At 37.1% G+C, this 23,307-nt stretch overlaps 2 protein-coding genes across 2 annotated transcripts in view; both read left to right on the top strand.

The window, feature by feature from the left end:
• Positions 1–2,084, top strand: part of LOC110027458 (probable inactive receptor kinase RLK902) — an 8,165-nt gene extending 6,081 nt beyond the window's left edge. Inside the window, exons 2-3 of the mRNA XM_020728901.1 lie at positions 1–610; positions 1,537–2,084. The exon at positions 1–610 is cut by the window's left edge and continues 754 nt beyond it. Coding sequence (XP_020584560.1) covers positions 1–610; positions 1,537–2,084 — 1,158 coding nt within the window. The remainder of the gene's footprint in view (positions 611–1,536) is intronic.
• Positions 2,085–4,654: 2,570 nt separating this feature from the next.
• LOC110027474 (ubiquitin-like modifier-activating enzyme atg7) overlaps positions 4,655–23,307 on the top strand; it is a 23,847-nt gene continuing 5,194 nt past the window's right edge. The window contains exons 1-13 of the mRNA XM_020728918.1: positions 4,655–4,938; positions 5,011–5,228; positions 5,362–5,553; positions 5,640–5,694; positions 5,795–5,889; positions 6,083–6,272; positions 6,380–6,470; positions 6,568–6,712; positions 6,793–6,951; positions 7,031–7,219; positions 15,772–15,999; positions 16,107–16,222; positions 16,918–17,074. Of these exons, the coding sequence (XP_020584577.1) occupies positions 4,743–4,938; positions 5,011–5,228; positions 5,362–5,553; positions 5,640–5,694; positions 5,795–5,889; positions 6,083–6,272; positions 6,380–6,470; positions 6,568–6,712; positions 6,793–6,951; positions 7,031–7,219; positions 15,772–15,999; positions 16,107–16,222; positions 16,918–17,074 (2,031 nt within the window). The 5' untranslated portion in view covers positions 4,655–4,742. The remainder of the gene's footprint in view (positions 4,939–5,010; positions 5,229–5,361; positions 5,554–5,639; positions 5,695–5,794; positions 5,890–6,082; positions 6,273–6,379; positions 6,471–6,567; positions 6,713–6,792; positions 6,952–7,030; positions 7,220–15,771; positions 16,000–16,106; positions 16,223–16,917; positions 17,075–23,307) is intronic.

Genomic DNA, 23,307 nt, shown 5'->3' with positions numbered 1-23,307 from the left:
GTACCGCCGGTGCCGCCGGTGCCGACGGTACCGCCTATACCGTCGGTACTTCCAGTGCCGCCGGAATCTAGCTCTCTTTCTGGTGGCGCAGTAGCCGGAATAGTGATCGGTGCCGTCGCTTTGGCCCTTCTAATTCTGGTTGTCCTGTTTCTGTTCTTCCTGCGTAAAAGTAAACCTGTGGAAGATAGTTTGACGGAGAATCCGGCCACGAAGTTGCCGGAGTTCGAGATTAAGATTAAAAAGGTGGCTGCAGCCACCGCACCTCCGCCGGGAATCGCGGTTTCTAGGAAGCAATTGGTGTTCCTCGGGAATGCACCAAGGGTTTTCGATCTCGAGGATCTGTTGAGGGCTTCAGCGGAGGTTTTGGGGAAGGGGAGATATGGTATCTCGTACAGGGCGGCGGTGGGGGAGAATTTGGCGGTGGAGGTGGCGGTGAAGAGATTGAAGAATGTGAGGATGCCGGAGAAGGAATTTGCAGAGAAGATTAAGGCCATAAGCGCAATGGAGCACCATAATCTTGTAGCTCTCCGAGCATATTACTACGGAAGGGAGGAGAAGCTCTTGGTCTACGACTATATGCCATTGGGGAGTCTTTCTTCTCTGCTGCACGGTTAGTTTCTCTTCCAGTACTTTCGGTTAGATTTCATGAGCTGATTTTAACCATCTAAATTTTATAATCCTTCCAAATTTTAAATATAACATTTTAATCATCCAAATATTATATTTTAAAGGTTGAATGATTAAAATAAAATATTCAATTTTATTTTATGGTTGATATGTAAAAATCACTTTTTTAATTGGAGTGCAATGTTTTATGGGTATATTTTTTTGAAGTGAGCTCTTCTTCTCACCTATGTCCACAATGTTATATCTTTTTGTATTTTTTCAATCAATTTTGTAAAATTTGTAAAGTTGTTTATGAAACTATTATAGGGAAATAATTTTTAATTAAAATTAGAATGAATATTATAAATATTTTTATTTTTGAAATGGCCAAACTTTTTTTTTTGAGGGAAGAATAAGTGCTTGAACCCAACATTTTAAAACAATTTCATTTCATCTTCATGTGCTACGTATTAGAATAGTTCATTTCTATTTTCTTAGTTGTGACGGACGAATAAATCGTTCTAAAAAATAAAACTTTCACGACAAAAATTTTTGCAGTCCAAAAAGAAAGTAATTACCAAATAGATATTTGACAGTAGTTTGAAAAATAAATAGCTGAAAAGTAAATCTATAAAGCAGTCTCTTTTTTGTTCTTATTTTAGGGCTCTTTTTTTTTTCCCAAAAAAAGAATTAAATAAAGTGAATAATGGTGTACAGTCAACGCTTGAAAACCTTCCAATTTTCCCTGTCAACAACCATTTTGACTGAATGCTTGGGAATACTCTCATCGACTTCGTCATCGCCGTCTTCTGACTGAATTCTTTCTGAACTTTCTAAAGTTTCAATTTTTTCTTTTAGAAGAAAATGAGGGCCACGCCCAACAAACAAAAGTTTCAATTTTTTCAAACTGAAATTTCAAATGTCAAACAGGAAACAGAGGCTCCGGTCGTCCCCCTCTGAAATGGGAAACCAGAATCAAAATCGCTTTAGACGCAGCCCGCGGCATTGAATTCATTCACTCAACTTCTCCCTCTGCATCTCACGGCAACGTCAAATCTTCCAACATTCTCATCACCAGCTCCTACGGAGCTCGAGTTTCCGATCATGGCGTCGCTCATCTCGTTTCTTCATCTCCTCCCCAAACCTTGACTCCAGAGTCAGATGTTTTCAGCTTCGGCGTCCTCCTCCTTGAGCTGGTTACGGGTAAAGCTCCGGCGGAAGGCGGCGGAGTTGTTAATCTGCCGCGATGGGTAGAGTCCCTGATTCGGGAAGAAAGAACGAGAGAGTTGTTTGATGAGGAGTTGGTGAGGTTTGGGAGTCCGGAGGAGGAAATGGTGATGCTTTTGCAGGTTGGAGTTGACTGTGCATCCGATAATCCGGAGCATCGGCCGGAGATGTCGTCCGTAATGGAGGAGGTCCGTCGTTGGGCTAATCGGAAGAAGGACAAATTGAAGGAGAAGGAAGGTCCTGTTTTTTGATAATGTAAATTAGAATTGCTGGGGAGAGTTTAGAAATCATTATTTTCTTTCGAGATGATGATTTGGATGGCTGCCATGCGATTCGCTGCAACCATATTCAAACCGTTATCAAAAGTCTAGATTTTTTGATTTGGGATGAGTGATTCATTAGTTCTTTGATTTATCATTTGTAAATTATTTTGATTGATTTATTGCTATCCATTATACCTATTAAAGGTTTTGGTACCTTAATAAAGTTTTTCTTTTTTATTGTTTCATTAATTTTGGATTCAATTTTATTGTTTTTTTTTTTTTAATTATAGAGAAGTTGGGCTTTAATTTATTCATGAGTAACATGATAATTTTACTAAAATAATTATTATAAAATTAGAATAAAAGAGGCCGAGAATATAAAATTAGAAATACTATTGTTTCACTACAAGGTATGAAGTATAAGTTGAACAAATTATTGAATGTATCATGTTTATCCTAGGATCTCTTATTTGCACATTATATGCTTGAGTTAAGACTTAGTTCTACACAAATGTCTATAATTATAAAATTTAATTTAATCTATTGACATTTTTTTATTTTGATCTAATAAAACACAAATCTTAATGCAAATCTCAAGTATGGAAACTAACAAAAATAAATTCAAGGTCATGATTATATATTTTTTATTTAATTCAACAAATTTATAATCTAACTAAATGTTTAAACACATTCATCGGGCTAAATATAACAACAATAAAATCAGTTCAATCAGAATTGAAAGCTTCAAAGCATTAATTAAAGGATTAGACGGCCTCTTGATTTAGCATGCCTAATTATAATCTAATTTTGAGTGACTCATGAGAGGAATACAATAAGTTAAATCTATCTAATTTAATGGCCGCTATGTCGCTTAAATGCTGAAATAATATTCTATTATTAAATGAATCAAATAGATTATAATAAAAGAGTTTATAGATTTTGGTTAAATTTATTAAAATATATATCCCAAAACTATAAATGAAACCCTATTTTCTAAGGTTTTAAAAATTGGATTGGAGATTGAACTGATAAAAGAAAAGGTTCAAGATTTAAAGGTTGAGCGGGGGTTCAACCTGATGACATAATAAATCATAACTTTATTCAAAAATAACATAAATTATGTAATAATGATATATTTTGGAGTTGATATTAAGGATTTGAGTGTTATGTTTATAAATATGAAAGAGTAAGTGTTATATATTAAAATTAATTTATTTTCCAGATATTTTGAGTGAATTATTCTCATAAAATAAAGATAGTTATTTAAAACTAAATAAATTCTAATGTTATTTTGATAAGAGTAAAATTTTCATATATTTTAATAATTTATGTAACACATAATAATAATAATATAATTTGTTTAGTAATTTATTATTATTTTCAATATTTTACTAAAGATTTATGATTACTAATATTCATAATTTATCTTATTTAAGAAATTTTATTTTTTGCTTTTAAATTAAAAAATATATATTTTTACTAAAAGTGATATATTATCAAGAATCATTCATGAAAAAATTATTATAGGAATTTTATTAATAACACAGGAAATTTAATTTTTTTTGTTCTATATATTAAATTGATTAAATATATAGTAATAAATTTTATTAAATTTAATTAGTTATATTATTATGTAAATCAATATATCAAATTTAATAATTTGAGTTATACATGTAACATTTGTGGCTCTATCTAAAAATATATCTTTCCTGTGTTTCCATTACTTTTAGCTAACATCTAAAAGAGTCATACACTAATTGTTGGAAGTAGAAATAAATTGTAATAATTTTAAATAGCTAGACAATTTTTTAAGATAGGTGGGTAGGGTTGTTAACGATCTTATTTTGAGCCGAGGTGGGGGGAGGAAGAAGAAAGGTCAACCCTAACTAACCCTAACTAACAACAACCACAACCACAAAAGAAAGGTCAACCCTAACTAACAACAACCACAAAAGAAAGGTCAACCTTAGCCACCGAAACCAACCCTAGCCACAATGACAAAGAAGTGAGGGTGGAAGAAGAAATGCCAATACATAGCAACAACCATCGCTACCAACAACCGCCAAAAAAGCTAACCATAGCCACCAAAAACAGTGGAGAAAGGGTTCATGAGAAAGGGGCATGCGAGAGCACAGAGAGTGAAAAATCAGGTAGAAAAAAGAGAAATATTGCGACCCACATTTAATTACTTTTAAAAAATACATTACAATTGCGATTTCCAAACACACATAATCGACGTTTTTCCACCGCACTGTTCATTTTAAGCTCCGTCAAACACAGTCTTAGCCTTAAAATTTATAGAAGTACCAAAATACTGGAAAAAAATATTTAAATTGGGGCTTAAATCATCTCAATGAAGGATAATAATTATCGCCTAATTTTAAAATAATCGAATTTTTTTTTGATATTTTCATAAATTTTAAACTAAAAGCGTCTATATAATTAATTGGAGACAATTTTAAAAACTTACCAATCAAATTTATAAAATCCAAATCTTTTTGAGTTCGCATAAAAATCCGCCTAAAATAAATTGGGCTTGTCCATTTTTACAAGTCATCATTTCGCGGGTCCAACGAGTCATCGATGAGAGAGTGCTTAGATGGTTGAGAGAGAAATAGAGATCGACGACATCACTGGACGGAATCTATGGCGGAGAACACAACACGGCAAGCGCCTTCTCCACCTTCTCCACCTCCGTCGTCTTCCTCAGGATTCTCCGGTGAACGACAGATCCTTAGATTCACACCCTTCCAGAGCTCCGTGGACGAGGGCTTCTGGAGGAGACTTTCCTCTCTCAAGCTTGATACTCTGGGGCTCGACCAGTCCCCGATCCCCATCACTGGCAAGTTTTTTTGTTGCTCCCATTTTCCGACTTTGAACTTTACTTCTTACGAGTTCGCTCGCTTAATTGCAGGTTTCTATGCACCATGTTCACATCCACAAGTGCCAAATCCGTTAAAACTCATGGCAGAGTCCCTTCCGGATGATCCTCGCGAACAATCAACATCGTCTCAGTTGGTTATTGGCAACAGGAATAAATGCCCGGTGCCAGGGACTCTATACAATACAAATACGCTGGAGGGCTTCCATTCTCTTGATAAGGATGCTCTTCTGAAGATGGAAGCAAAGAAGGTCAACTCTTTGGAGCTCTCATTTTGAAAGAAAAAAAAAGAATATCGATTTTTACATCTTTAAGGTGTATTGTTTTTGATGTATCATGTGCTTAACTGCTGAACTGATAGCCCGATTGTCGACTGCTGCCTAGATTTTTGATGATATTATAAGCGGGAAGGCGGATGAGGATTGTTCAGTGCTTTCAAGGTTCCTTCTTATCTCATTTGCTGATTTGAAGAAATGGACTTTCCATCATTGGTTTGCATTTCCAGCTCTGTCGCTTGATCCTCCAGCAACCTTTGTTAACATACAGCCTGCTTCAAAAGTGCTCATTCCACAAGAGGTATTCTTTCTTATAGGTGCAGAAGTCATCATGGAGCTCCTTCCTCATTCTGCAGAGTTTCTAATGATGCTGTTATTCAATGATAGACAAAATCTTTAGCAATGGCGTGTAATGAATGGCGTAATTCAAACATAACAGCAGGTTGATCATGTATTTTGTATGTGAAGATTCTATTGTATGTTATTCATTTGTTGATTTCATTCTCTTTACTGTGGTTGGTATATTTGTTGTCAAACTGTAGGTGTGCCATTCTTTTTTGTTTTTATTTCATCAAATGCACATGTTACTATTCGACCATTGAAGGACTGGGAAGCTTTCCACCGTGATGGTGAAAAGGTATGCTCGTGGTATAAATTGCTATTTTGCAGCATGCAGTAAATCCTTCTATCTTATTTAGATGTAGTTTCAAAAAATTATAGTCATGCATCACCTTTTAAGACCTCTCTTCAGACAATATTTAATTTTTGCTTAAATAATGATTTGGAGTTTCTATTAATCTTTGGCTCAAACTGTTTGCTGCATCCATCAGCTGCTCTTCGGTTTCTATGATCCATGTAATCTTCCTAGTTATCCAGGATGGCCTCTTCGCAACTTCCTCGCATTCATTTGTTTGAGATTGAGGATGGAGAAGATTCAGTTTTTGTGCTATCGGGAGAGGCGTGGTTTAGCTGATATGGATTTATCCCTTGTAGGAGAAGCATTGGTTTTGCTTCCACAAGGTAGATCATCTGTTTATGGGTAAATGCCAATTTTGTTTTATAATCTGAACTGAAACAGGCCCAATTAATCCAATGTGATCTCTCGTACTTGAAAATGCTTATGATAGATTGGAAGGACCCTCTTAGTGTTCCTAAAGCTGTAGGATGGGACCCTAAACCTAAGCTTATAAACCTGGCGGCATCAATGGACCCAAAGAGGTTAAAAAAATTGATCTTCTGCTTGCAATAAGCACCTAAGTATCTTGGTGATAAATTTACCCATTTAAAGATGTTCCTTTTATTCTTGTCTCCGCAGGTTAGCCGTCTCTGCAGCAGATCTTAATTTAAAGCTCATGAGATGGCGAACCCTTCCATCTCTAGACATTAATATCCTATCCTCTGTTAAGTGTCTCCTTTTGGGTGCTGGTACATTAGGATGCCAAGTTGCCCGCATGCTGATGGTTCGTCACAAATGATTCTTTTATACATTCCAAAATTTCATTCTTTTTCTCTCTCCAATGGTTCCAATTTCTATCTTCAGGCTTGGGGCATTAGGAAGATAACATTGCTTGATAGTGGACGGGTTGCTATGTCCAATCCTGTCAGGCAGTCTCTGTACACATTGGAGGATTGCCTTAATGGTGGTGAGTTAAAAGCTGTTGCAGCAGCTAAAAGTCTAATGACGATTTTTCCAGCTGTGGTGAGGTTCAACTTTCTCATATTGTCTTCTTAGCAGAATTCCGATGTTGCAACCCCTGATTATTATTATTATATTGTAGGAAGCTGAGGGTATTAAGTTAGCAATTCCAATGCCAGGGCACCCAGTGCCTGCTCAAGAATCAGGTAACGTACTTAAAGATTGCGAGCTGCTTCAAAGTTTGATTGCTTCCCATGATGTAGTGTTCTTATTGACTGACACGAGGGAAAGTAGATGGCTTCCGACGCTTTTTTGTGCAAATGAAAACAAGGTGAAACTAGCAACCTAAAGCATTCTTATATGTCAGATTTTTGTTTTTATAATTTTTTTCTATGGTTTAGCTCCACCTTTTTTCTGAATTGCCTAGAATGTTATTCTAATTGTAGTGAGTTGGCTATAAAATGCTTGAATGATTACTTTTTATAACTATTTCTGAATGTCAAATCCATAGGCACGCTTGTCACTATTTTTGGGGTATCCTATCAATTTTAATTGATGATGTTATTTACTTACATAAGATTTTTAGGCTACCTATTGTCTAGATTGGAATCCATAGGAATCATTTGCATAGCTATTTATTGACAGCTATTCTCTAGAGTGCAGTTTTGTTAATCTGTGAAGGCCTGAATTGCTGACGGAGATCACGTGCTTGTATTATGCACCTTTTTAAGCATTTAGACATACTTGCATGAGAATTTTGAGATGGACATGTTCAGTGCCTTTACCATGATGTAATTTAGCAGTCTTTTAAATCTCTTGTATGGTAAGCATTTAAAAGCTTCTTGACTTTAAAGAGGAAACTTATTGTTACTGTTTCTGTGGCATTTAGATCACATAATAACTGAGATGCTCTCAAACATGTAGATTTCTCTAGATGTATGTTGGAGTTCCTAACGATTGATCTAGATGTATTTCGGGTTCTTAGTAGCACAAAGTGCACTATTAATACTGTTGTATCTAGAATGCCAAAACTCAAACCCAGAGGCTTCACCAAGTGCATTTATGATGTGCTACAAAACAAAACAAAGAAGAGATCAAGAAGCACAGTTAATAAGCAAAAAGAGTAATTCTGTTCAGCTTTAGCCTATTTCCATAGAGGGATAATCCGACTCATTGAAAGCATAGAGGCCACAAACATGGTATACGTAGAAGGAACACATGCTATTTCTTACTAAATTCAAAGTACGTTTGCACATAATGAAGAACAAGCCTAGCTGGGATCTCTGACATACATGATTTGTCTTATAAAGATCTGACATTCAAGATGATGCTGATCTTAATCCTAGCTGATGTTGCTCATTAGTGCTGAAATTCTCTGGTCATCGTCAAGAGAGAATCCAAAATGAGAGATTTTCACGCCAAAAAATCTTAGCAAAGTGGTTAAGCTTTGCTTCTTCAATTGCATGTGTAATGCTAAGCCAAGAAAGTATGTGATGAAAACCTCCAAGATTTGGCTTGCAAACCCGAGCTGAGATGATCTCATATATAGCTGCCGTGCATGTAATCCATAGTTAAAGGGGAAAAAATCAATGTTGGTTCTCATCCTCAGGAGTATATAAGTTCTCTGTTTTAGATGAATTTTTGGCAAAATGTGGATCTCCTTTTTGATATCTTTCCTAGTTGAGCTAGATCAAAAAGACCTGAAGGACAAACCATACCATACAAATATGATCTATCGGATCAACTGTTGAATTCTTCTCATCATCTTCGTGCTCGAGTTAGTTCCAAAAATTTTTTCTATGGTCAAGAAGGCAACTTTTTTCTCTATTCTTGAAAATATGATGCTCCAGCACAAATTGCTACTACTTATCAGTTATATTCTTAAAGTCTTCTAAACATAATTAGACTTTTGAAGGAATTTTATTTCTTCAAATCAAAGCTACCAGAATTCTAATATCAAAATTTTAAACCATCATTGATACCAGAACTAGGAGGAAATTCAATGGAAAATGTAAAACAAACTCTTAGGCCCATTTTGTTTGGTCTTTTGAAACCAATTTTTGCTAAAAACTCAATTTTATAGGTGTTTGTTTCGCCCGTTTTCTGTCCCCTGGTCGCGAAAATGTTTTGATTTACTGTATATTTGTGACCGTGGACTACGTAGTGTATTCTGCGGTTCTCAAATAGACAGTTTCGTGAATACCCTTGATCCTTTGCCTCGCTCCATCGTGCCCTAGCCGCTTCAGAAGGCCTGCTCCGCTAGCCTTGCCTCGATTCGGCGCTCATCGTCTCTGTTTCACCATAGGTACGATCCTTGCAAAAATGCACATATTTGAAACCAGGAATTACAAGTCCCTTCTCCTATATTCTTCTACTAAGCCCTCTACCTTCTACATTTTTTCTCCATTACTCTTCCCTTGCGTTATTCTTGAAAGACATTTTTTTTGTTGAGGGGAAAGCCTTTACTGTTCTATTTCACCATTGATGACAAGATGATGGAAAAATTAGCTTTTTTTTTTTACTAGGAGTGCAAAAAGTTCCTCTGCAGATTTTTTTTATTTATGAAATAAACGCAAGTTAATATGTTTTTTAGGAAGATTTGCACACAAACCTGGCAATTCGAATGTGTTTACATCTATAACACATAAAACTTCTATTGTTTTGAATGGTGGAGACCCTTCCTATGCTAGAATTGGTTTATTTTTCTGTTTAAATGCTAAATGATGTTATTTTTCTGTGGTATTGAAGATTTGGGTAGTATAATGATTTTTTATTGAAAAATAAAAAGGAAAGTTTATATATTAGATATGTGGAACTGAAGGGAATTGGCTTGTACGCATGTAAATACCTATTGATTTTTGGATAGATTGGTATAACAACTGATGTAAATGTTTTCCTGCTCTATTTGTATGGTATGATTGTGGGCATATCTTTTATTTCAGCTATATGCGAGAGGATTTTGTATATGCAATAGGCTTCAATCATTGTTATTTTATTTGAAGTGAGTTTTGTGGGGAATTGACATTTACAATACACAATTCCTTTAAATATCTATAGCCCATTCCCTTCTCCTAAAGTTCCATATTTACGGGTCCAATAATTTGGTGCGACGAAGCTATGCATAAAAATGTGGATTTCACCTAAAGTTACTAGCAATGTTCCTAAAATTCGAGTCTTGTTATCCCCTTTCACTTTCATACTTGACACTTGCGATATCCACAAGGTTCCTGTAGTACTTACGTGGCATGTGTGTGAATATGTGAATTTATGCTGCATATTTATGAAAGCGATAATGTTTATATGCCTTAAAGTTTTATGGTTAATATCTTCCAATATTTTATGATCAATATAATATTTTAAATTGTATCTCAAGGTGGTAGATATAATAAAAAATGAGTAACACAAGAGATAACACATCATCAATTATATGGGAGAAAGAAATAAAAATGATTTTTTGTGGCATTTGCTTAAGAGAGATTAAGTTAGGAAATAGGCTGATAACACATTTCAACAAGATCACAAAAAAATTCGAGAGAGAATGAGGAGATTGTATGACAGAAATCAATTAAAGAATAAATGAGATCAATTAAAAGAAGACTGAAAAATTTAGAAATAACTCAAAAGAGGATCCACTGAATTTGGTTGGGATCCAGTTACAAACACCATAGATGCATATGCACAATGGTGGACGGAGAAGCTACAAGTAAATTTAAAATTTTAATTTATGTAATTGTTCAGTTAAGTTACATGTAGAAGTATTATGAATGATTTTATCTTCGTTTTTGTTAACGACAGACTGTATCATGCTAAAAAATTCAGATTTGGTAGAACCGAGCTTGAATTAGAGAAGCTTGATCTAATATTCAATGGATTTGTTTCGATTGCTGAACATTCCTAAACTCCTCAAGACTCTCAAGAACCTAGAGAGACATTACTGGTCTTTCTCTTTTTGTCAGGTTGTCGGTTGAGCTCTAATGTTCTTTAACCATGACACTAAAATTCAACTGTACTTTTAAATTGTTTTTGTGCTAAAATATTTATAATATTTGAAAGGTATTTTAAAGCCTATTTTATCAGGTAAGTATGAGCTCATTGTTATTTTGATAAACTTATGCGTTTATGTGTCAAAAACTAATTTTCTTTGGCTGCTTGTGCCTTGTTTTGTGGATTGGTATTTATTCAATTGGTCGGTTTTAAAAGGGTTGTGATGAGTAATCGGACTCGAGGCGTTCTTTTGGATGGCCTCTCTTAAGTGCTTCTGGTGACCAAGGGCCCCTACATTATGGGTCTATTGCTTTCTTCTATTGAAATATTATTTATCTCCATGTGTTTACTCTAAACCTTGAGATTTGATATCTCGTTGAGCCCGTGATGGCCTATAAAAAGTAGAGGTTTTGCTCAACAGGTATTGCTTTGCCATCGCCTTTAAGAGTTCGGTTTGTTACTTGCTAGTGTTTGCTTGGTTTTTCTTACAAAAATTAATGTGCAAATTAATATTTTGTATTATTACAGAATCAAATCGAGCTCAAGCAATTTGTCATGCTCTAAGGGGAACAATCACCAAGCAATTTACTATGATTGCAACATCTTATGCGTTGTGTTTATCACACAGAAATGCGACAATATTGACCGTAAATTTTATAGATGCCACAAAAGTCTCTCAAATACAGATTGCAAGTTTTTTCAATGGGTTGATGAATCAAATTATGCAACACTGTAGCGATATGATGAAAAGATAGCGACATTTGAAGTCGCGGTGAAGAATGATCTTAATGAGTTGGAATTTTTTGTGAAACACTTGTTCTTATTTAATTTAGTAATCGTAGCACTGCTTTTATTGTTGTTGGCATTGTTTTTGTTTTGGTAATGATGTAATTTGAAGGACAAAATGTGTTACTTTAGGTGTTTTTTGGTAGACAAACTCGTCTATCTGGATGAGTTACAATTTATGTTGAACTAATAGTTATATGATTATTTTGACGGAAAAAAAATTAGTTTAATATTTGTCTTGACTTCTCTTATGGCATTGAGTTCGAAAATTAACATTAAAAGTTATCATTGGTTTGACTGAACATGAAGCATTTTCAAAATTGTGTTTTCCTAACAGTTTTAACTAAATTGTGTTTCTATACGGAGGGCATTACTGTCATTTTGTCTACAAACAACGCTTTCAGAACTGTGTTGTTCAAATAGGTCTATTGCTTCTGAAACACCAATATCTGAATAACAGTTTTACAACAACAGATTCTCAAACCAGCTTTTCTACAGTCGTAGTTGAAACAAACGCGCCCTTATTGATGTGGAGAGAGGGTTACAATGCAACATTACGGAAAATAATGACACAAAACATGAACGACACGAACAAACACCTTTAAGGTGTATTCCAAGGGTGGTGGAGGTCGGCCAGGTGGGTCGAGTTGGTTGGCAGGGGTGGTAGTAGCAAAGGAGTGCTAGTGACGAGGGAAATGTGCAAAACTGTAGGGACAACAATGATGGAGGGTTGAGCAACAGGTTTTGCTGCAGAACAACGATGACCGGGGCTGGTATGAAGGCTAGGGCGGGGGACAACTATGTTGGACTGTAGGGAGAGGCCGATTAAAGGTTGGGGTGACGTCCTGGGAGCTGGACAACAATAGTAAACAGTTGGAGGAAGGGTGGATGGGTGTGGGGATGAAGGAAGGGGAGGCCGAAGGCTGCTAGAGGGGGGAGGAGTAGGGATGGTAAAAAGAAAAGATATAACACATTGGAGGAGGATACAGTCGGAGCACCACCACTTCCTTGGATATAACCATACAAAAAGGAAAATGACTTCACACAGGAAATCTGAAAGCAAACACATCAAAATTTACAGAGAACTCTAAGCATAACAACCCCTATTTATAATGAGGACTAGAACTTATTTTAGGCAATGTTTAAAATAAGAAAGAAGAATAAAAAAATAAGAATTCAAATGAGGCAATGATGAATAAACTAATATAATTTCAGATTAGACAAGCATGAGAAAAATAAATTAAAATTTAGAATTGGTAAGGACTTATAATAGGAAAGTAATAGGAATGAAAGAGGGAGGGGGGGGAGAAAGGAAAGGGAGAGCTGTAGGGTCGGCAACCTCTCCTCCCTTGAGGATTTGCCGGTCCAGTAAAGTTGGACTTAACTCTCGAGGTCGGTCCTCCATAGCCGCCGCGTCAGTCTCTTGGGGTTGGGGGAGTTTCGACCTCATTCGTTGAAGTTTCTGGTTCTTGCCTTTAATCATGGTGACACTTGTATCCTCATCGTACGACATTAAGTTGCTTAATAGGTAGATCATGCCGGTGTTGTCATTTCACAACACATTCTGGTAGAATATGTTTCCATCCTCTTTTGGCACATCCTGAGCGGAAGCTGCATATAGAGGAGGATTCTTGCAATGTAACCCTCGAGTTTTTACATTTAAAATCTTCTCTTTTCACTTCTCGAGCCAGACGTGCGGTGGTAGAGTAACAAGCGTGCGCGGAGAACTAAATTCTGGGATGAAATTTGTAGTAGGTTATGCTACTTTCACCAGTGACCACTAAGGAGAGACATCTTCAGTGATAGGACCTGGATCTCATTGAAGAATTTTCATCCCCCTTAGGCTCTCAGGGCACATTTCAGAGTTGAGATTCAACCTACATGTCTGGAAATTTGCTGATAGGCGCCTTGCTGAGGTGACTCTAAAATATGGACTACTCACTGTAATAGTCCAGGCATGGGACATTTGACTCTTCTTTGGACATGCTGGACCTCCCGCCTTAGGGACAACTCAAGAGCGGGTCTATAGATTTGAAACACCTGTGTTGCCTCCTCAGGCTTGTAACTGTAATGACCACTTACAATGGAGTCGGTTGGAGTCTCTTCCACAAGCTCAACTGGGACTAAGTGTAGCTTGTCCTCAATTGGAAGCAGGTTCTCCCTATTTATGTACTCACTGTCTTTAGCGCACGCGGTGTATTTCCCCAATTTTTTGATGACACTCTGCTCAGTGAAGTTGATCACTCCTCTGGTTGTGCATTCTGCTTCAACATGTCCAAATCTGTGGCACTTGCAACATTTTCTAGCTGTGACAAACTTGCAGATTGGTTGCGCTGGATAAGTATCGCTTGGTGTTGTGGTCTTTTCACTTTGGAAGCTAGAGTTTGTAACTTTTGACGGTTGTAAATTGGTAGAAACTGATGTTGTTTTTTCCGCTTCATCTTTATTTCTTCTCGTTTCCCTCTTCACCCTTTCAAATCACTGTTGAGGGTAGCCTCCCATTGAATTTCTTCTTTCATGTTCGTAATCTACCGCTGAAGTCGGCGGATCTCTCGTCGTATCTCTTCCTGGGAAAGCTAGGGCATGTATCTCAATGGTGGTATGACTATGGTTTAGAGTTGGGAGGTAGGAGGGGTTTAAAATTTAATTTAGGGTTGCTGATTTTGAAAATCAGCAAAAGGAATTGAGGGTTAGGTCAAAGTTTTGGCTATGTTTCGGGGTAGTGAAGAACAAAATTTTGTTGGGGTGACTTGGGACCAACACACGCTCTAGCGCTTGGACGGACTGGTCCAGGTAGTGGTTGAGCTGATTGGCTCCTCTTGTGGTTTAGTTTTTCAATTTTGCGTGAGTTTTTATTGAGACATCTGCCTGCATTTTTTCTTCTTCTTTCAAGGGTTTTATCCGATGGTTCGAGTAGTGCTTCAGCTGTATCTCGCTCCTTAGGCAGTAATTATCTTATCTATCCCCTTAGACATCTGCCTGCATTTTTTCTTCTTCTTTCGAGGGTTTTATCCGATGGTTCGAGTAGTGCTTCAGCTGTATCTCGCTCCTTAGGCTGTATCTCCTCCCAACTTTGCTCCCGGCCGTAATTATCTCCCGATTAAGATGCAGGGCGCATGCGCACGAAACCGACACGCTCTAGCGCCGTGACAGACCGGTCCAGGAGGTGGTTGAGCTGATTGGCTTCTCCTCTTAGGTTTGGAGTCTCCTTTCAACAGTGGGCCCAATCCTAATTATCTAGGGCATATATATTTGCCTCTTGTGGTTTAGTTTTTCAGTTTTGTGTTACTTTTTATTGAGACATCTGTCTGCGTTTTTTCTTCTTCTTTTGAGGGTTTTATCCGAAGGTTCGAGTAGTGCTCCAACTGTATCTCGCTTTTTAGGTCGTAATTATCTTACCTAACCCCTTACACATCCTCCCAACTTCGCTCCCGACTGTCCTTCATTGATATGTTCGTTCCCGAACAGCCGCACATTGCTATTTTCCCTGCAGTTTTCCAATTCCAGCAGTTCTCTTGCTGTTCTGCAGTCCCCCGCATTGCCCGTCACTGCAGCCACCCGTAAATAGCCATTTACGGTGTTACTGCTGTTTTCTGCTGTTCCAACCACCTAACCATCCGTTTCTCCCATTCCAGCTTGCTGTCGTTGGGCAACTTATCCCCTACACTGCCGCCGTCCTCCTCTGCTGCCACAACCTAGGACTAGGACTGTCCTTCCCAGCCGTTTCCATCCTGTCCAGCCTCCTCTTTCTTGCCACCACTGCCCAGGACAGCAACTGAACTTGTTGTTGCTGCAGCTTCGCATCTCCCCCTCGCGGTTACCGACAAACCTTTGCTGCCGCCACGCCTTCCAGCCCTTCACCCAGTATTTTCTACCTTTTCGGAGGACCAAAATCTCACGATCACCACCACCACTCCAAGATCCACGTTAGTTTGAGTTTATTTTGTCGTGTATGTTACTATTTTTATTTTCATTTGTTATATTATATTGTCCTATTTTGAATTCAGCAATAATATTTGATTTTCTTATGATTGTTTGGATAAACTCTAGTATCAGGCATAACATTAACATCTAAATCATGCTTATTTACTTATGTTGAAATTTCTTTTACAGATTGCTATTACTGCAGCCTTGGGATTTGACAGTTATCTTGTCATGCGTCATGGTTCTGGTCCTGCCCCTGTTTCCTCTGATATGCAGAATACTACTAGCAGTTCAACCGACAAAACTGGGGTTGTTAATTCCACTGTCACTCAAATGCACAAAAAATCAACAAAAAATGAGGATAGAGGGCAGCGTCTAGGGTGTTACTTTTGCAATGATGTTGTTGCTCCTATAGATGTACTATTTTTTAAAATTAGCCTCCGTAAACTATTTTTTTCATCATAGTTCAAGCTTCTTTCCTTAATTGTTTACTTAACTGTAACTGGGTGCATTTCTTGTTGTAGTCAACTTCTAACAGGACCTTGGATCAGCAATGTACAGTCACACGACCTGGACTTGCACCTATTGCGTCATCTCTTGCGGTAGAGCTGCTGGTGGGGCTTTTACATCATCCTAAAGGGTAAATCAGAGTCTCTGCTATATTCTGCTTTTTTTATTTTTTCCTTCTTCATCGTGAATTTCTTCTCTCTTGAATTTTTCAATTTTTAATGACGCTAGCATTACTTCAAATTTCTTAGCTCTCATGAAGCCTCTTGATGTGATGAAATCATTAAGAATGTTTTTTGATCTCTTGGAAAAGTAAAATGAAACGGAATGGATGGGGTACAATGCATATAATTTTCTTGAGTTTTGTGGAAATTGAAAAATGAGAGATAGGAATCTTGTCACACTCGTTGAAGCTGTTAGTTAAAAAATTCTGAATTGTTATGTTGTTTGATGCGTGCATGAATGCTGGATGATTTTGAGCAGCTTGATACTATCATGCATTGCAGGGGAAGCATTCCCACTGCGTTGCAGATTCTGCAGGTTTCTGTAAGAAAATTTGAGTAAAATTATTTGTTACCATACCTACATTGCTGTAAAACGATACTTATGTTATTTAATGTACATTGCTTGTTCTCCTCTTACTACACCTAAAATCAAACACACCTTGAGAGTTTTATGTGTGACTATGAACTTTTTTGTTGCAATAATTATTTTAAATGTCCCTTTCACCTTGAAGCTGATAATTGCTTTGCTGTTTCTTCTCTTTTGAAGTTTATGACATGCCCATTTTGCCTAAGGTGTCAAGCTCATATGTTGGCTTTTTGGCAGGATAAATGCTCCAGGGGAGATTTCCAGCTTTATTGTAGGCAGCAGTGATAGGCCCCTTGGTATTTTACCACATCAAATCCGAGGTTCTCTTCCTCAGTTTTCTCAGCTGACGCTCCTAGGCTACTCATCAAAAAGCTGTACCGCCTGCAGTGATGCTGTTAGTTCGTTTCTTCTAATTGCTTTGATTATTAACCAGTGTACTATTTGTTATCACGTGGAATTATGCAGTCTTAAGTAGGAATTCTGTTCTTACAAGTTTCTTTCCATTGTTATTCCTTTTTCATTATCTGCTGAAAGTATTATTTTTGTTAATACGGAATGAAAGGAGCTATAGAATCATGTATTAAATAATACAAAATTTGTACCATGGATTCATACATTAACGTGAAAAGAGGAGTGATACCGGGAGGGGTATGATTGTAGAATTTCAGTAAAACAGTAACATTAATTGTTATGAAGATTTTTGGAGATAAAGAACTGTAAAAATGAATATTATTGATGTAAAGGAAGCACAATAATGGATACGACAAGACACCACTTGGACTGCTAACTCCAAGATATAGCTGCAATGATGATGAACGAGGTGGCTCTATCTTTCTAAAAGAAAGAAATTCACAATTCTAAAAACACCCCTATAAATAAGCACTAAGTCCCTCTTATTATTACAAGCTTGCCATCCAAATAGAAAAATACAAAACTGAACTTTAATATAATGTAGATAGCAGTAGTACTGACGCTCCCACGTTATTCTCCTAGGGTTGAAGAAGATTTGACTTAGGTCTCCATTTCCAACTCAGTACATTGAAAATGATGGAGTTGTTCTAATCTCCAGGTAGGTCAAGATTGGTGATCCAAGTATCTGCCCTAGCTAATATGTCAAGATAAGTGATATATGAAGAAATCTTAGTCTAATGTTCATTAAGTTATAAACATTATTCTCTATTGATTTAAACTTTCTGTAGTACTCAATTTCACTTATTGAAAAATCTTTGGCAACACAACAATCAACAAATTGATATAGAAGAATATGAATAAATTTACAAGTAACAAAAGTTCTTTGGGATTGTTGGTTGCATTCATGAGATGTAAAGGTTCCAAGGAGCTAGTAGATTTGGTGCAAAAATGAAACTCTTGCACGTCAACGCATGATTTTTTATTTTCATGAGAATCGAGACCTGTTGAATATGAATTGAATTCCAACATATCATTCTTAGAAGAGATTTTACAGTCATGATGCAATAGTAAAAGATACTTCAATTTTTCGTTTACACCTTGATCACATCCTGTATTTTCCATTGTTAGAGTAAGGTTTTAGCTTTTGGAAAGAATTTCCTATTTCCCCATCTAGGAGTGCTGAATCTTTAAGGTCTTCGTGCTAATTGATATGGGCCGAAGAAACATCTACTAATATGTGATCATCACATTCATCCGCGTATTCATCCAAAATTAATTCCTCTTTTAAAATAATGTACAATTTTTTGACCTCTGACCGTGACAATGGGTCAAGGATAATGAACATAATCGGCTACATTGTGTCGACATATTTTTCAATGTCGACAAATTTACTTCACCAGAAATAATTTACTGCAAGTGGTTTGATAAAAATCACACACTTCCAATTTGAATGTTGTTCATAATGAACTACATTAGATCGAGCTGCCAAACATTGATGCGGGAACTTTTCACTCTAGGAACTGTAACGCATTTCTCCTCGTCATACATGTGCTAATCATATGCAGGTATCCACGATGATTCCAACATCGGACTTTCAAACCCATCGAAATTTGAGGATTCTTGATGAATTGGTTTTCATCTTCTCTCTCAAGAATCTTGTTTTCTTAATCCAACTCATGTTCTTCCAATTTTCTTTGTTTAAGAACATCTATTCTTTCTTGAAAAAACCGGATCTTCCGTTATAAACCTTCCATAATGAGTTCTTGATTGGGACGAACAGTAGGTCTTCGTGTAGGCATCTTAGGTTAGCACTAGGGTGTCAGACGATGAAGAAATGATGTGGGCCTGTGCTGGAGATGGAGGTTTTAAGCAGAAAAATCAGCTGGGAAACACAAAAAAAAAAAAAAAAACATTGGAAAATGAAAACATAAAACAACACGCAAGTGTCCAAATTCTGTTCTTGCACTATGCTGATAATCGATAATCTCAGGGTTTGGACAACAAAACAGAAAACAAAGCAACAACAAGAGGCACAAAACATGATGAAAATAGTAGGGAAGAACAAGAAGAAATGCACAATTTCTTATCTTGCACTAGGCTGATCGACTGAAATGAGCGCACAACACTTAGCTCTGATTGTATAATTTCAGCAAAATAATCATCAAGAATTATCGTGAAGATTTTTGGAGACGAAGAAGAACAAAAAGGAATAGTATTGATGTAAAGGAAACACAAGAAGACACACGACAAGATATCACCTAGACTACCAACTCATGCAACTGTAAGGACGATGAGCGGGTAACCCAATGATACCGGAGTTAACCCAAACTACAATGCGATAATAATTTTATTGCTGTAATTCAAATGGGTTACACGTAAAGACACTTGAAAATAAAATAAACGACCCCACCTACATGAAGATTCCTCTAGGGTGAGGTTTGAAGGTGGGGGTTGCATGTCGAGGTAGTTGAAACATGGAGTGGTAGGTGGTAGGGAGGCTTAGCGTTAGCGAGGGGAAGGCGGTTTGGTAGCTGAACAACAAGCAGGAGGCTATGGAGTGGGCGACATCAAGTTGGGATAGGGCTGGTGCTGTTGGAAAGCATGGTGCGGTGCCGGGAGAGGCAACAACAGTAGGAAGGGTGCGTAGGGAAGGGGCAAAAACACGTAGGACAGGGAAATAGAGAAGGAAATATGGAGGTAATCACCATCTTGGAGCAGTATACAACTGAAACACCTCCTTTCTTCGGCTGCAATCCTAGCAAGTGAGAAAGACGCTGATAATAGAAATCCGAAAAACAAAAATTGAACACTAATCGAAAAAAATAATACATATATAATATTAAATAACAAAAATTGAGACCACTCCCTTTGGGCAACAATCCTAACCTATGCAACTGGGTCGGTCGGCCCCTGTACCCCTAGCTAAACCAATTCAGCCTTCCCCAATTGGTTCTGCCTAGGTGTGCCCCACGTCACCCAACCATCCCAAAAGAAGTAAACTCTTAATTCTAAAAACACTCCCTTCTATTCACAAAGCAACACCTAATTATAAGCACTAAGGCCCCACTTATTACAAGTTTGTCATCCAAATAGAAAAACACATAAAAATAGAGAACTAAAATATAAAAACTGAACTTTAACATAATGTGGACATAGTAGTATCGGCGCTCCAGCATCAAGGAGGACCATAGATTTATATGTAACATAAAAAGGGAAGTATCACATATTGCTTTCTTCTCTCAATGGCCAAGATAGAAAGTTTTGAATATTAATTTTATTTTTTAAAATTATTTAAAATAAATAGTTTCTAGTTTTGAATATTAGGTATGTTTGTGTGTGAATATCCAGTAGTGGAATAAATGAAATAAGCTTTCCAACGACATCCTTTTTTTCTATATGATATCTAAGCAAGGTTAAGGTTCTCTTCCAAAATTATATTTTTACCCTTTAAAATTTTCTTTTCCTCATCATGTTTGGTTTTTTAATCTTCTTTATAAAGAGCAACCGTCACAAATGGTGGAAACCAAACTAAAAGAGAACTTCAAATGCTACTGTCTGCGATAAAAAGTTGAAAGGTGTGGTGGAGTTGCCTGTAGGAAGCTGTCGATCACCGAAATCAAAATCCCGTCGCCCGCTTCGGAAGCACGCTTTAATTTACATATAGATTTAAGTTTAAAATCAAACATGAAAATCAAACTGACTCCATATTTTTCATAGTTTAAATGAAAGAGCGCTTTACCTCAAACCCTGTATCTATCACGAGGGATAAACATAAGACTTGAGGATGAGACTCGATCAAATAAACTAAGAAATACATGACGTCCGTTTGGTCTGTGAAACCATTTTATTTGCCTACAAATTCCCCTATTTAATATAAAAACTTAAATAGGGTTTATTTTAAGCTGGGTTCGGAAAAGCTTCCTATAAGGGCAAGCCCCTATAGTTAATTACATCTTAAATGACCGAAGTCATTTAAAAATACTCTCGATAAAAATCAAGAAAGATCGTCTTCGAGGAGGTCAAAAGGATATGACTTTTCAACGAAATCGGACAAAAATGTGTGCAAAAATGTAATGATTCAAATTTGAAACATTTATTGTAGAATCAAAAGGAGGAAGAACTAGGGGATGCCACAGATCCGAAGGAAAACCTCGGTGACTTTCCAGTCACCTCGGTGACTACCCGGTCTATCCTATTATTTGGGTTCAGTTTGAGGAGAAATATTTAGGTTTTTATCCTGCCAATTTTTATTTAATTAGGGCTTAAATTTGCGTGACAGAGTCACACAAATTGCCAATCACACAAACAGCCTGGAAGATGTGAGGATTTATGTCGTGACGGACGACAACCTCGGAATCCAAAAACGAGTTAGAGTTTAGATCGTACAACAGAGCTGTACAAATGCCTAATGAAAAGTTGAGGATTTATGTTGTGCTAGGCGAACAACCTCGAAAAATCCTATGGATTGTTGTTTTAATTTCTAGGAAAGGAATGATTTAGCTGGGAAAGACATGTTCTGCTGTTAAAAATGGTCGTGCTGCCCACCGCGCTAGTTCCACGCTCCTTGTCGTGACAAGTTTAAGTTTTCTAGGGTGTCAGGTTATAATGTCAAATCCAGCGGCCCTATGGTTGTAGTTCTTCAGATATTTTTATAGATAACATGTTGAAGTTTGATTATAAGAGAAGAACATGTTGTAAACATAAAACAAACCTGTATACCTAGGAGATCCGCTGTTCCTTAAGTGTAATTGATGCGACAGACACAAGCAACAAAGCTTGAGGAAGCAGACTGAAATGCTTTATATAAACGAAAATAAAGAAACATCGTCCAGAAATCTCGAGAAAGATCGTCAAAAGACTCACGACAAGAGAAATGTGAGGAAATCGACGAATCAACAAATCAATTAAAATCATAGAAAACATGGGAAAATCCCGAAAAGAGGCCACGAGTGCTTTGTCCAAAAATTCGAAGAAAAACATGAAAAAGTCTGAAAAGAGGGGGACCGCAAGCACTCGGGTCGGGGCTAGGCTCAACTATATATTAGTACTCGAGGGTCGTCGAAGGCTACTCTGTCACCCGTATGTATAAAACCCGTCACTCAACTAGAAGGGTGTCCTATCGAACCTAACTCATGAGGATATTCCTTAGCCTAAACATGTGATCAATAGGTGAACAACCAATGTTTAAAATGTATTTAAAATTTATGTTTTCAGCATGCACATAGGTTTGAAACATGCGAAAAATGGGCTGTATCAATTTTGTATGTTGCGAAAAATAGAATTTTGTTTTAGAAAAAGACGTGTTTGTTTTTATCAAATTTGTTTTTATCAATTTTGAAAAGTAGTTGTCCACGAGTCGATCGCGCTGTCGGGCATAAGACTACCAATAACCTAAGAAGATTCGGGTCAACTTCCGCTAGTCTTGTGCCGGGTTCCTGAATCGGATCCCGATGTCGTAGGATGACATATCATTTTGCTCTATCTCCGGTGTACCTTTGTCATCACCGCCCTAAGCCCCAAAACAAAATCGACTTACTTGCGACATTGCTTGATGGTTTCACGTATAACAAAAGATTATACGTGGATACTTATGTATCGGTCATAAACATAAAAAATCGAACTAAGAAACAATGAAAAAAAGAACAAAAATAGTTTGAGAGACAGGAGAGACTGATCTACCTAAAACATCGAAAAGAATGAAGGATAAATCAACTCTCAAAAACTCGTGATGAAAAGACCTGAAAAGGAAAACCCGAAGATCCTCGAATCAATCCGAAAGGGTATCATTTTCTCACGTTTTCATAAGTGGATCAACCCAAGTCAAAATGACCTCCTAACGCCGGTATCCAAACCCCAAAGATATCTTTTATGAAATTAATTCATTCCAACCAAATGTTTTTCCAAAATGAGACTTAGAAATCTCCCAAATTTCACAAAAGGAAAATAACCCGGAGAATACCACCACTAGTACTCCCAAACCCATGCAAAAATCAGGATCCTTCAATTTCCAAATTAATCAATGACCTCATATATCAAATAAGCATAAAATATTCCCATAGAACCAAATAAACGCTCACGGCCGCGGTCAATAGTGGAAAGCAAACAACCATCAAGGCTCTCGGTTAAGTCCACCAACATAACAAGCACTCACGGCTAAGTCAAGAAATAGGGCCAAAAGTGGCTAGAGGGTCACGGGTAAGGCCAACAAAAGCACAA

The sequence above is a fragment of the Phalaenopsis equestris genome, unplaced genomic scaffold (assembly GCF_001263595.1).
Source record: "Phalaenopsis equestris unplaced genomic scaffold, ASM126359v1 Scaffold000428, whole genome shotgun sequence".
NCBI lineage: Eukaryota > Viridiplantae > Streptophyta > Magnoliopsida > Asparagales > Orchidaceae > Phalaenopsis > Phalaenopsis equestris.
Note: the sequence above shows the minus strand (reverse complement) of the source record. Positions and strands in the feature narration are given on the sequence as shown.